Source organism: Pyxicephalus adspersus, chromosome 4 (assembly GCF_032062135.1).
Source record: "Pyxicephalus adspersus chromosome 4, UCB_Pads_2.0, whole genome shotgun sequence".
NCBI classification, from domain to species: domain Eukaryota; kingdom Metazoa; phylum Chordata; class Amphibia; order Anura; family Pyxicephalidae; genus Pyxicephalus; species Pyxicephalus adspersus.
Genome location: NC_092861.1, coordinates 68,866,692 through 68,881,132, shown reverse-complemented (window position 1 = coordinate 68,881,132; position 14,441 = coordinate 68,866,692). Strand labels below are relative to the sequence as shown.

The window sequence follows — 14,441 nt, the reverse complement described above, 5'->3', positions numbered from 1 at the left end:
TAGTAAAAGCTTTCCCCCTCCTTTAAAAGAGGGAATTCCTTTTTAGGTTTCACCCATTGTATCTTTATCAGAGAATACATCATGTAAAAAAGCTTAAGGAAAGGAAAATATATTTTGTTCACAGCAATAAGTCAGATACTTGTTTTTCATTTTATCCATGTGCATGAGGAATAAAAGTCCAGGATCAAATACCAGTCTTTCCCCTAAATAATATAAAACAGGTCAGTAGTCCCACTAAATGAGATCTAGTTCTTCCATAAATATATCCAGTACAGGTGCCATGCTCCTTCAACATGTAATATGTCCAATTCCTTCCATCTGATGAAATACATACTTACATACCATTTGAATGATAAAAACCAGAGCATTGTTCAAAACAAAAAGCATGATGGAGAAACCTGTTACTGTCCCATCATGTTTTTTTATATATATATTTAAATATGAATGTTGTTCATATATATATATATATATATATATATATATATATATATATCTATATACACGTCTGGAGTTCAATACATACATTAGTATTTCTTTAAACATGTATAAAAATGCATAATACAAGCTACAGTGTATAGACTACAATGTTGCAACATTCTGACATGTGGAATTTATTAACAAAGCTTTGACATACTTCCTACATTACCTTACATATATGCTATTACATGGACATACAGTATTTAACCTCTCACCCCCAGCCCTCTCTACCCAACCAGGTCTTCATTTAACACATGGCTGACAACCTAATGTTAGCAGCCTAATTTATGTTTTACATTTTGCAAGGTTGATTTAAATATATTGTACATCAAGAAGAAAACCATTGCAGACTTGGATGACAAAAAAATAACAATTAATGTCTCTATAGCTTTAAGTGCTCAATCTATCTTGTTCAGTCACTCATCTTTTTTTTAACACCCCCATCCTGAATCATGTAGTTTATGTACAAGTTGCCCCAAGGTAAAAGTGTTTAAAGCCAGTTGTTTCTGCACCCCGAGGGTGTGATGTATCTGCATGCACAAGCCTTTGGGTGTCTCTTACCATATGTTCCCTTCTGTTTATCACCTGTCCTATGTGTTACACAGGAGTGTTCATGTCTGCACAATAGTCTGTAAATTTGATTTACTCAACACTAGAGCTTAAATCTGTAAAAAATTCTACTAATTACATGAAGTTAAACCTGTAACAGGCCATGTTTTCCTACTGGAATGTTGATAATAAATTAAATTAATCTCCACAATTTTACTTACAAAGTCAGCTTTTAGAATGACCACCTGTTCATTAAAGAAGCTCAATGATGATATAGAGCAGCCTTTCACGACCTATTTACCATTGGGGAACCATTTTAAATAACTTTCAGGTCTTCATGGAACCCCTGTTATAATTCTTATAGCCACAGTATATTAGCATTGTGGTCAGTGGGAAGAATGCCACAAAGATCATTAGTGTCAGCCAAAGAGATCAGATTGCACATTTCTCAAAAAATCTTTAGAAACCCTGGTTGAGAAACACTGACCTAGAGAATCCTTAATAGATTTGTAAGGCCTTAACCTGCAAACATTGTGGACAATAAATAGCTATATACATAAGCAATGTTCTGTTAATTAATGACTACAGGTAGTTCCCGAATGAAGGACATCCAACATATGAACGTCTCCTTGATACGAATGGGTCTTCCCTGCTCACTCATGTGCAGGACGGGAGCTTAAATGGGGGAGGGTGGCATTTTGCATGACTTGCAGATGAAATCTTTTGCTAAACACAGCGGAGGTTGTGGGTGATCTTAGGAGCTCAGCTGATCTCTAGCATCTTGTAACTCTTTAGTGACCAAGACAAACTCTGGAGCTGTTTCTTGCTCCAGAAGTCAATGAATGTCTAGGCTCTTTAAGGTTTGTTTTTTTTTTTGCTTTGTTTGTGATTAAGTCACAGTGAGGATTTTATACGATAACTGACACCTCACTGCCTAATAATATGTTGAGACAAACATCTGTCCTAACTGCATTTATTAAAATAATGTACCTGTTTCGACTTACATACAAATTCAATTTATCAAACCTACAGTCTCTATCTTGTATGTAACCAGGGGACTACCTGTATCTATTTTAATAACTATGTTCCTAAATAGTTCTGTAATAAAATACATTATGCAAAAGCATGAATAATCAAAACATGTATTTACTGTATCAGGTACATCTCATCAAAAGCTAAGCACAAGGGCTGTTTGTATTGATGCAGAAAATAAAATTTAGACTTCTAACCCTCCAATGCTGAGAACATAGAACAGTGACAAGGGGAGGCCAGGGCCTTAGAACCATTTGTACGAAGAATGAGTACTAATGGAATATGGTGATTGGTGGACCTGAATGCTGATATTTATCTATACAAATTAGATCTCACTCAGAGCAGGAACATTGACACATGCTGGCACCTTGTGTGGATGTCATGTGATTAGAGATGCCATGTGATTAGAGATGCCATGTGATTAGAGATGCAGGCTCATACTAGAAGATTTCCAAGGTGTGTCATATTAAACCATGGTTTTAGGTTTTACCACTTTTCCCTCTGTCCACCAATCAATGGCACCATGGCACATTTTAATATCCCACAGCAATCTCACTTTCTTTCTGTTTGCCCCCTCAAAGTAAATGTTCTCAATCTTCCCAATTAACCCACAGAAAATTACTGACTGAACTCTTTAAGTTGGGTTCATTAACATTCTTCTCTGGAACTAAGGCCTACACAAATATTGCAGAGAAAGTGTTTCTTCAGGAGCAGTGAAGGGCAACAAGCCCCTTAGAAAGAAGAACCAACATTATATCTTTGGTGGTATACACAAGTTTTGCAAAAACAGTGGTGTGCAAAAAACCCCTTGGAGAGCAGAAAGGGTATTTTTACTATTGGTATAATTAATATTAATAATAATAATAATAATAATAATATTAATAATAATAATATTAATATTAATAAACAGGTTTTGTATAGTGCCAGCAGCACTGTACAATATATAGGAGTTGCAAATGACAGATGAATACAGACAGTGACACAGAAGGAGAGGACCCTGCCTCGAAGAGCTTACAATAGGAGGGGAGATATATAATACATCATTATACTGTACACCAAAATACCTCAGGTATGCTATACACCTAAATACTTCAGGCATAATGTACACCAAAATACCTTGGATATACTGTACACCAAGTTACCTCAGTATACTGCACACCAAGTTACCTCAGATATACTGCACCACAAGTTACCTCAGTATACTGTACCTCAAAGCACCTCAGATATACTGCACACCAAGTTACCTCAGTATACTGCACCACAAGTTACCTCAGTATACTGCACACCAAGGTACCTCAGTATACTGTACACCAAAGCATCCCAGGTATACTGCACAATAGGTTATTTCAGTATACTGTACACCAAGGCACCTCAGGTATACTGTGCACTAAGTTAAGCAAAATGTTTTTTTTTTTCATAAGAACTGATGGAGACAGTGTAGTGAGGGAACTATACACAAGTAATGCAGGGGAAGCGCCACATGGTAATTATATACACGTTTTGCAGAAGTGTCTTTTCTGAAGCAGTGATGAGCAGTGTGTCTTCAGAACCAAGTATATCTTCAGAACCAATGATGGGCAGCATGTCACTTGGCGAGCAGGACAGACATGGTAACTGGGTATCTACACACAAGTAGTGCAGAGAAGTGTCTCTTTAGAAGCACTGATGAGTAGCAAGTCCCTTGAATAACGGACAAATGAGTATTGTAAATGAAGTTATTGAGAAAAAGTGCAATAAAGATAAATTATACACAGTAGGTGCATTTACTCTCCTAAACCATGCAACTACTATAATGATATAGTGAAGTTACTTTATATGCTGAAGTCAAATCAAAGAAAAATAAATCCTGATTGTCTGTTAGGGGTTACTATATTTTACATATTGTCTGACTTAATAAATAAACCTCAAGATATATTGTCCCAGTTATCTTATTAGCACAAAGTTAGAGGGACTATGGATAAACATATTTTAGGAGCCTTAATAAGTAATGTATACATTTGTATATATATATTTTTAAATATTTTATTTTATTATATTTTTATCTTTTAAAAGATAAAAAAATATAGAAAATAATTAGGTTTTAGGCAGCAGCAATGTTTTTTTTTAATTTTTATGGAGGAAATGATACATATTATTTCACAGTCTGCAACTTGTTCATAAAACAGTTAATAGTGTTGCTTTATTACAGCGAAATGATTTAAATGTTATACAGAAGAAGTGCTCTTTGTGTGGTCAAACCTTCTCCTGGGATACACATTCCTGTGGGATATACGTTATCATGGTTTTATCAACAGGCAATGAGGTCATTTCCTTTTCAACAGTGTCCACCAAAACCATACTTTTGTGGTCAGAGATCTCCCTCACTTTGTAATTATTTGGAAGAACTGGGATATCTAGGATATTATGTGTGTTGTATAAATGATAAATAGTCGGGAGAGAAGTTGTCAGATGGAAGTATTCTGCTTGGTAAGATCCCACAGTCTGCCTTTATTTTGTTACTGTGGAATATCCTATACTGTCCAGACTTCCGGGCTCTGGTATAAATGATTACTCTTCCAGGAATAAATATAACATAAGGATCAAACAGGTAGTGTGAAACTAAAACACCCACAATGGCAGATCAGGGAAGGGTTCCTTAAATGAACATTTCTTTTTTATATCTAAAGATTATTTTTAAATGGCCTAATTCCTAAATGAACTGCATCATAAAAGCACCCACAGGGTTAAAACTATGGCCAGACGTGGGTGTTCCATTTTTTTGCCTGGAGTCCCAAGAGAGCTTTTTCTATGAGTGATCCTGTCAGGTGAGAGGAACTACATGTCTCTCAGGATCACATTTCCTATCAGCGGTACCACAAGAATGACGTAGTCGTCATGCTGGAATCCCTACAAAATGATTATTAGGTGTTTTTAATACAAATGCTATTCTGTTTTTGTCATTTGATAGAGGCTAATTTTTTCCACACCTGTTAATCACAATGATACATCATAAATGAAGTCTTAGGGAGAGAAGGAAACTCTGGAACTGGGACGGCAAAGTGTAGAAAAAAGAAATCACAATTAGTACAGAATGGATCTGGTTTCTGCTTACATGCAACCTGTTTATACTAAGTGTATCCTATACAAAAGCACCTCAGCAAAGTAGTATGTGTAGAAAAGTAAGTTAAAATGGCATTAATTTGACACTTACTGCTTTATCAAATCACATTGTGGAATTGGTAAATAAATATATATATATATATATATATATATATATAAATGTTTAGATAAATATATATATTTAGCAAATATGACCTTTCTGTTTTTATCTTTTTCTTAGGTTACATACACACGTCAGATGATTTTCGACCAATAATGGTCTCAGGGCTGATATTGGATGAGAATCTGGCATGTGTACAGTGCTCATCATTTGTCGTTCATGGATCTGTCCTGGCATTCCACAAATGATGAATGATTGTAAAAGAAGTGAAGAGGCGAGAGTGCAGCAGGGTTCTGATTGGTTGTTCTCCCCCTCTCCATAGAGCAAAACGCTGTTGTATGTACAGCTCTCATTCATACATCATTCAGTCTTTTGTCGCTGGAAAGGATAGTGAAAAATCCTTTCCAACGACAATTATTGAACGTTTGCATGCAGCCTACTGCCTCCTGAGAACTCTATTACTGTTTTCTAGTTTAAATATTTTTTGGCTGATGGCTGATAAAGTTGTCTGTAGACATATTAAAGTTTAGTTATATACTAATAAACACCCTAAATGTCCTTAAACTCCTCTTAAAAATTGGCCAGTAGCTAGAATAACAACTTTTAGGAACATCATTGAGTCATGCAGCTTGCTCTACCAAATGGCGTTGACAGGATTTACAAATTAAAAGATTGACTGAATGCACCAGCATGAAGAATTATATAGCCATTCATTTAATTATAACTGTTCTTTTTTTCGAAAGGTCTTGATTTACTCTAGTATTATGGGCATTCTTCAAGGTGGAGAGGATAGTCCACTTTGTTGCAAAGTTGCAAAAGGAGACTTTCATTCAGGCATTTCTTGTCTGATGCTGTCAGACAAGAGGATGTTCCAAAAAATGGTGAAAGCATTTTTCATTGACTTCCACAAAGAGATAACCTCAGAGATTTAAATTCTATTTTAAATCATCCTCCTTGGAAAAAAACACTAGCGGGGAAAGCTTTTGTGTTGCATCTGGTAAAGCGTGACACAGTTGATGTGAAATTAAAAACAGACAGAGCAGGACCCATTCCAAAGACCTTATCTTAGGAGATCACATTACTCTTTTCATTTCTTCTGTGCATCCTCTAATTTTTAACTATAAACTAAATATGGGGGTAATTACAAAAATTGGGGGAAAGAAAATAGGAATAGAAAGAGGCTTTCAATGGGCATTAGATGGCCAAGGCTCCAGGGGGGGACTGGAGGTATTTCTGTAGACCTAAGCATATTTTTTTAGTGATACATTGACTATACCTTTTAATTTCTATGGCCATCTTAAAGTGAACCTGTGTTTTGTCCATGTAGTGTAATTCAATATGTTCAACTTTCCAACACATTTTAACCAGCTATTTTCTGAAAGATCCCTCTTATCTGAGAAGGGATGGTGAGCGTGATGCCTTTGAAAGTTGGACTAGCCACATCAGCGTCATTTACCTGTGGTTTTCAATAGAAAGAATGAAAAAAAGGATCTGCATACTGCCTCAGTCTCCCTTGTTAATTATAAATTATATCTTGTACTTGGATTTGATTGATTGTTGGGCAGACTTCCAGTTATGTAATCAATTTAGCAAATTTTCATTTTAGTCTGGACCACTCCCACTTTGCCTCCCTATATGACAATGGGGCCACCCATTATAAATATTTACCACTTGGAAGTAGTGGTAATAAAAACACTGAGCATTTTCTAAAAAAAAGGAACACCCTGGGCATTTGATTTTACTGCAAGACATATAACAGTACACCTTTACCTGTGCTTTTAAAGTGACCACAGGTCCACTTTAAATTATCAGGGAGCTAGGGTGCCAAGTAGATAGGGTTATTGTATATGTAAAGCCTTTGGTACAGAACATGCTAGGAAATCCAAAATATCCGAAATTTCATGACACCATGAGATATTGGTAAACCTCCAAATGGGATTACCTGTTAAAGTACCAATTTCCTGACAGTGGGTCTAACACTTCCAGGAAAGGACTGAGCTGGAGTGCAGTGTGACATTTGCTGTTTGGGCCAGTACTAGTAGGGTAAGTGGAGGTGAAGGTGTGGAGTGGAGATACTTCATTAAGACATCCATCAGAGTGGGATCTACAATCAGTGACACATCAGTTACCTGCTTCCTAGACAGATCTGCGCTCACTGTATCTGGCAGAGAGAAGACTTCAAACAACTTCTATTACAGCTTTAAGATATCATGTTACTAAATGGAAAGTGCCCCGAAAGAAGGCTGATGATAGATGATGTGAGAAGGTGTGTTACAGTAAACCATGCCCTTTGGGACGCTTTGGGACATATTTATAAAACAGAGAATCTGACACTCTGCAAACATTCTGTGCACGTGAATCTTCCAGGTGCATGTGTTTTTAATGACAATGATTGATTTACCACCAAAGAATGTTTGGTGAAAGTGACATTCACTGCTTTGTTAACAGACCCCTTTGTGTTGTGTTTCTTTAGCCTACAGAAAATTGTCCCTACCATAAAAAAGGCTAGTTGGTTGTGTTTGACACCCATCCCCATCCCCCATCCCAAAAAAATTCCAGTCATCCATTGAACATTTTGGTTTAGTTGTAACCATTAAAAGATGACTCCATAGTTTGGTCAAATCTCTATAATCAAGTCTTGATGAATGCCACTGCTGTGACCTGCAAACACCCGTTGGCAACTGGGCAAATGTTGGCACAATGCCCAGAGCGTTGTGTGAGGACTGCCCCATTCTTTACTGGGCATGGTAAAACTGGCCATGCTGCCAAAAAATTATGGTTTAGGACAATAAGGGCAAGTAGAATCAACATCTCCCACCTTCCCCTGAGCCTCACAACCAAGGATTTTTGGCCATTTTTTAATGAAGCATGTATTCTTCAAGCCCAGTTACTGTCTCATATGTTGAATATAATGAGTCTGTGACCATATTATATTGGGTTTATTGTCACCATAACCCAGGTGATGCTGTACCCAGACTCCAGCTAGAATTTAGCAGCATGCTTGGTTTACAGCAAGTATTTTTCCCCTGCGCCCTGCCAGCAAACCGTAGAAGTGAATGTTAGGTTTCTGGGTCGATGAAAACTCATTGAAAACTTTAGGCTGCGAAAATCATTTCATCTCCAAACAATTTAGCTTTTATTGGTTCTACAAATGTTCTGAGCTTCTGCCAAATAAACCTACAAGGCTCAGCAAATGTGTGGAATAAGCAGACAGTTACTTCATGGAAAACCTGCTAGATGTTTCAAGAGCACCCACCAGAATTGGTTTGCAAACCTCATAGACCTTTTTTTTCTCTGCCTGAAACAAACAGCATTTGGAGATTAAATATTTTTTTGTTCTCCTCATTGTTCGTCTAGCTTGAGAAATCCCTTTGTAAATTTGCCAGGGAAACCTAAGAGAGCTTCCAGTTTCCTTCCAACTGTGGCTGCTCCTTTTGGCTCTGAGAAGACACAGAGGACCCCCTGGCAATAGTACTCGAACAGTAATCATGGAGAAAGAATTTTAAAAAGTATGTGGAACTTTCCAAAAAAGGGTCCCCCCCCTGTTTTTTTCCTACCCTCCCTCCTTCCTCACCACTTCCATCTTCCCCCCCATACAGAAGCATTGCATCTATCACCCAGTGGCAGAAATCCACCTTCCCCTGCTGTTTCGTAAGAGCTTGCGAGTTTTGGGAACAGCCCTCTCTTAAGGAGCAGATTGGGGAGAGGCGCTTCCCACTTCAAGGAAGACAGTCCTTAAGGACGGAGCATCAGTGAGAGGCACCAGGAGGAGAGCCTGCACCGCATTGTCTGGAGGACCAGTAGACCTGAGCCCAAGGAGCGCCATAGAAAGCAGGTTGGAGCCATGGCTGCTGCTCATTCTATATCCTACTATCATCTTATGCAAATGGCTTTTCAAATATTAAACATTACCTGTCTGCAGATCTCTATTATCCCCCATCCATAGCCTGTAACCTTATGCCTTATTCCTGCATATCATTTCCTAGTATAGATTATTTTCTTACAATATTCTGCAGCTTCATTATCTCCTATGATCACTTTTTTATCTGCCTTCTTCTTTTCCTATTTGTGCCAGTGTGGTGATCAGCTAGCTGCTGGCTGGTTATATCTGTAAATGAAATCCTCATGTGTGCAGTCAGATCTATTCAAGAATGCTCAACACTTTAACTTTTTTATTATGCATTGCTGGGTTAAACGGTTCAGTAGTTTGTATTTGACATACTAATTGGTAATGGTTATTGAAAAAGGGGAAGAAAATGATGGAAGTTACCCATACCAACTTTTTTTTGTAAATGCCACTCTCCATCCTTGAGCTAGGGAGATGCAGGATGGACTGTGATGTGCTGAGCTGCTCTGGGCTTTACAATAAGTATTATTAAAGGTAATGCAAAATGTGATTTGTAATGATTGGGAGAACAATGGATGCTTTTGTGTGCTGGTTTGAATAAAAAATAATCTTCATGTGTAGTAAAGAGTATAATAAATGGGATAGGTGATTTATAATGTATAGGTAGATGTAATACATGTCTCATGTGTATGATGGAAGTCTGGGTCCAAAATCTGCTATTCATTGTCTGTGTCTGCCCAGTTAAGTGATGATCAGATCTTTGTATGGACTGGGGTACTCTTATTACCTTGCTAGACTGTCTCCCCCCGGCAATTGAGGTGTTAAAGCTCAGAAATCATATGGAAGATAACTTTGGAAAGCTCTCGTGATTTATTATAGGATCAGCAAATGTCAGGCTGTAATAAAAAGCTGACCGTCTGGAATTCCTTATGCATAGACTCATAGTCATTACAGTGCAGCCAGTGCTTCTGCTACATCTGATTGGAAATTAATGTGTAATACGCTTGCTGGAAGCTGCGATGTGTTTTTTTAGTCTCTTGCCCTACTTTAAAAAAGTTTTTTTTTTCTTTTAAGATTTCTATTCCAGCTGTGGTAGACACAAAACGTCTGCAGAGACCTGTAACTGCATGGATTATCCCAATGAAGTAATGCTTTAGTATGTTAGACTGTGAGTGTCAGTATAAGACCTTATTTCAGGCAGTCCTCTAATAATAGCCTGATACAATGGTTGCTGTAGCAGAGACTACTTCTTATGCCCTTTTAAAGTATAAGTTTATAACATTGTTTCAGAACAAGAAATATATTCAAAACATTCTTAAAAAAATCTATAATATGTGTTAAAAAAAGCAAAAATGTAAGGAAAAGTATTATAAGCAAAGGGCAAATGCATCAATATTAACCGGCTGTAATACATCATTGTAGCCGCTAGGTGACGCAGCGAGCTCTTAGTCTACATGTCTTGTGTTATATGATACCTGTTCTTGTTCATTTCCAAGTTGTGTGAACACCAAGCAGTAGACTATAAAGCAGAAATGTGAACAAGTCATACATGCCAGGACTAACACTGGTGGGGTAAATTTCAGCCATTGTGTGTAGCTAACTCATGCCTTTACCCCATGATCAATTTGTGGGTTTAATTTAGAGTGCTAGATATCAAGGGTCATGCACATTTAAGGATGCATTTATTATTTCTTTGGCTAACATTTTTAATGTTACTTTCTTTGCACTTTGCTTTAACTGTGTCTTTAAACTACAATACAGTACAGTAAATAGAAAGTTTTATTACAGTGCTTCAGTGTTCTGTTTTTAGAGTATGAGAATGTTGTATTAGTAAAATGGAATATTCGCTCTGGTTTTAATTCCTGGAAATGTTGGCAGGGGTTTGCTTTAAACTAAATAGCCAGTCCAAGGATGTATTAACAGCAGCTCACACTTAGTGTATGCCAAAACAGTGTGAATGTATTATAAAGTAACCTCTGGGACTTGTGTCTGCACTATATTGTTAATGGGTTTTGCACTCATTACCCAACATACCCTTATTGTGTCTGGCCGAATGATTAAGAAAGGAAATCTAAACTGTGACCCTTAATCCTGCTAGCTCTGCTTTTGTATTACTTCTAGGATAACATCTGTGACAGCAATCATGGTGTTTTATAATCCTCATGACTCCCTTGTGAGCATTACATCATGGTTGCAGTTTTCTTAGGGTCCAAAGGGTCCTTCACTACTTCATCATTGGTGGTAGGCTTATATTGTGAAGAGGAAAGGAATTCAGCTACATCTCAGGCAGAATTTCCATTGTCTAAATGAGTCTTGTATTCAATGAGCCCTGTGACCGGTGTGATTGCTGCACAGATTGAATGCGCCACAGATTCTTTTAAAGGACCTCAGTTGGTAGCAAGTAAAACACAACCTTACATACCTTACTGAGAAGGTAAATTGATTAATTTGCTGAAACATAGTGGACCCCTACTGAAAGTGCCCTTGTTTTATTGGTAGTGAAGGAATCTAAAAAAGAACAATTGAGAGTAAACCATTAGGATACATTACTGTTCTGTAAAAAAACTAGCTGGTCACAACTACTGAGTAAGGTCAGTCAGAATTTGCTGGAAACATTACAGTAAAACTGAGAGATATTTGTGGAGACACAAATATAAATTGAGGAAATGGAAAACATTTTCTGTGGTTGAGGCTGGTGGTCTGTTGCAGTGGCCACTTTTAGGAAGGTTTTCTTTCAGCTGAGGACACAGGAATGAACATTCCTCACCCATGAAGCTGTAATTTCCTAATTTATAAATTCAGAAATTAACATTTATCACTACAGTAGGTTGCTGGCCACTTACCTAGAGCATTAGTTCTCATTTTTCTGTTAAAGTATTCTACTTAAAATTTTTACAACCCGTTAACATGTATGTGCTTGTTAAGGCATGTGCAAAAGGATTCCCATTGTTCTTAATGGTGATAATTCACATATTTATGGCAAGATGACATACATTGCCAAAAAATGATCATGTCTGTTTGTTCATCTTTTGTATACAAATAAAATGTACTGCAACTCAAACTCATAAGGGGGAATACAGACTTTTAAAGTGTTTAATGATAAGCACCCTGCATGAAGTTTCCAGAGATACCATAGGAAACACAATCATAGGGCATTTTTTGTTACATATGTGGGGTTGGGCCACACTTTCTCTGATTACTGCATACAAAAGAATGAGAACAGAAGACATATTTAACTTTTAGGTGTCCTCCCATGTTATATGTCCATATGTGTCTGTTGTTAGTAGCGTTGACTTGCTTGAAACACTGGTCAGGAATAGATGGGATTACCTTGTTTTTAATAAAAATCTATGAAATATACTGGTTCTGTGAATATGAGTATTTCCGAGAATAGAAAATAAGAATTACCCTCATACTAATGGTTTCCTAACATCACACCTACTTTGTCTGTTCTGAAAAACATTTATAAAGTAATATGCTGTGTCAGCAGCCCCAATTTGTGCTTTATATTTCACTTGACTTGAATAACCACACTCTCATTCCTCGCTGTTTCTGATCACCTGGCTATGATTAGTTAGCCAGCCCTGTCTGCAGTTGTAAAGGCAAGTTGCCACAGGCTCCAGGTCCCTGGAGGCTTGTGGTAGTCTGGGAGTGACGTTAGGAGAGGCATGTTTTACATTAATGCATAACACCACACATACTTGTGACTGTCTATATCCTATAACTATCAGATGTGTGGCTGTACATGTTTCATATGTTCCTATTTAAACTTTCTTCCTTGTATGGTTGCAGATCCATTCATGTTGTTGTGACCTGGAAAAAGTGGAAAAATGAAAATACGGCTTTCCCGTGCAGTGACAGCACTGTGTGCTGTCCTGTTGTTATCTTCTATAGAGGCAGAAGGTAATATATCAGTTTATAATGTGTTCTGCTCTCCCATGATTATAGACATGGGCTGATAACTGTCCCTTCTCAGTACACCTTCCATTCATTTTTTTCTTTTCCTTCTGAGTTTCTTTTCTCTTTGTCTTCTTGTGTTTTGTGTGAATAATGTATTTTTTCCCCCAAACCAAAGCAGAGAAGGTATTCTCTGTAGATCAATTACACAGTGTCTTGGCAAGTGCTCTTCAAGATGTAAGGCCCCAGGAAGAAGAAACTTGTGTAAGCATGAAATGACCACACTAGAAGCCTTCCAGCCCTGGCACTCCTCTCTTGCTTGGCACTTGTGCAGTGTGGAATATTCACATATTAATAAATGTTTTATACTGTGTATGTACATGTTGGGCATTGTTATTTGGTTTACATTATGAAATGTAAGGTAGGCAATGCACTTGGGGTTTTGATGGTTTAGTGTGGTTTAAAGTATAGCTTTAAGGGCTGCTAAACTGTGTACTTTCATATTGTTTGCCTTTAACTATGGCAGCACAGGCTAGTGTATAAAAGAGTTGGGTCATTTATCATTTGAGAACAACGATGTAGGGATACAACATACAACATTTATCTCCAGGCAACTGTGCTTACCATAGCAATTTTCCATAAAGGCAACGTGTATGTGGTACAGGTGGGCTTAGCTAGTACAAATGGTTGTAGCTGTGTTGGTATACATACCTGGAACAAAATAAAAAAAAAAATCAAAAACATTTCCCTAACCACCTTTCACCCCATCACTCATTGCTTTAATCTCCACCACTTTCTCCACAAATTTCCTACAATCACCAACATTTGGCAGCCAAAACAAGTATGGTTGCCAATTGTGGTGTCAATGATGTGCCCGCTGCCCCCCTTGTAAGTTTTCTCAAGTCACATGATTGGCTGCTTAGACTCTTTGTGGAGTGGTACTGGACTTATTGGGTGCAGTGGTAGGGGAGTTGTAGTAAAGGTAAGTAAAAACAGCATAGGGTGTGTGGGACATGGTGGTGGTGGAATGTGGATGGGATTAGGGGAATGTTTATGTTGTCCAGGTTTTATTTAACATTGCCATTCCCAATTACCATAAAATCACCATAACTGATAGAAACAAGCACACAGTCTTACTTCCCTATCTGTATTTTTTCTCCAAGACTGCAGTAGCAGTATAATGTAAATGTATAGTGTAAAATGTTCCAATATGGGTTGGTAGAAAATAAAAATATGCGAAATAACATGCTGGTGCCCCTGGTCCACAAGCTTCATGCCAATGGGAGACTAAGCATTATGGTAAATATACCTTATTATCAGGTAATGAGGTTAAACTTGTCTCTGAAATATAGCTAAAACATCATCTACAGGGATGCCATTAAGGTTCAAAATGTTGTTTTGCAGCAAACATCTTTTGGCACTGTACAGAACTGAAAAAAA

At 37.5% G+C, this 14,441-nt stretch overlaps 1 protein-coding gene across 3 annotated transcripts in view; it reads left to right on the top strand.

The window, feature by feature from the left end:
• The first annotated feature begins 8,947 nt into the window (after window positions 1-8,947).
• COL12A1 (collagen type XII alpha 1 chain) overlaps window positions 8,948-14,441 on the top strand; it is a 130,384-nt gene continuing 124,890 nt past the window's right edge. For 2 of the 3 annotated variants that reach the window (XM_072408527.1, XM_072408529.1), the window contains exons 1-2: window positions 8,948-9,092; window positions 12,897-13,007. In XM_072408527.1, coding sequence (XP_072264628.1) covers window positions 12,935-13,007 — 73 coding nt within the window. In that variant the 5' untranslated portion in view covers window positions 8,948-9,092; window positions 12,897-12,934. The remainder of the gene's footprint in view (window positions 9,093-12,896; window positions 13,008-14,441) is intronic. The other variant, XM_072408530.1, reaches the window with a different exon arrangement.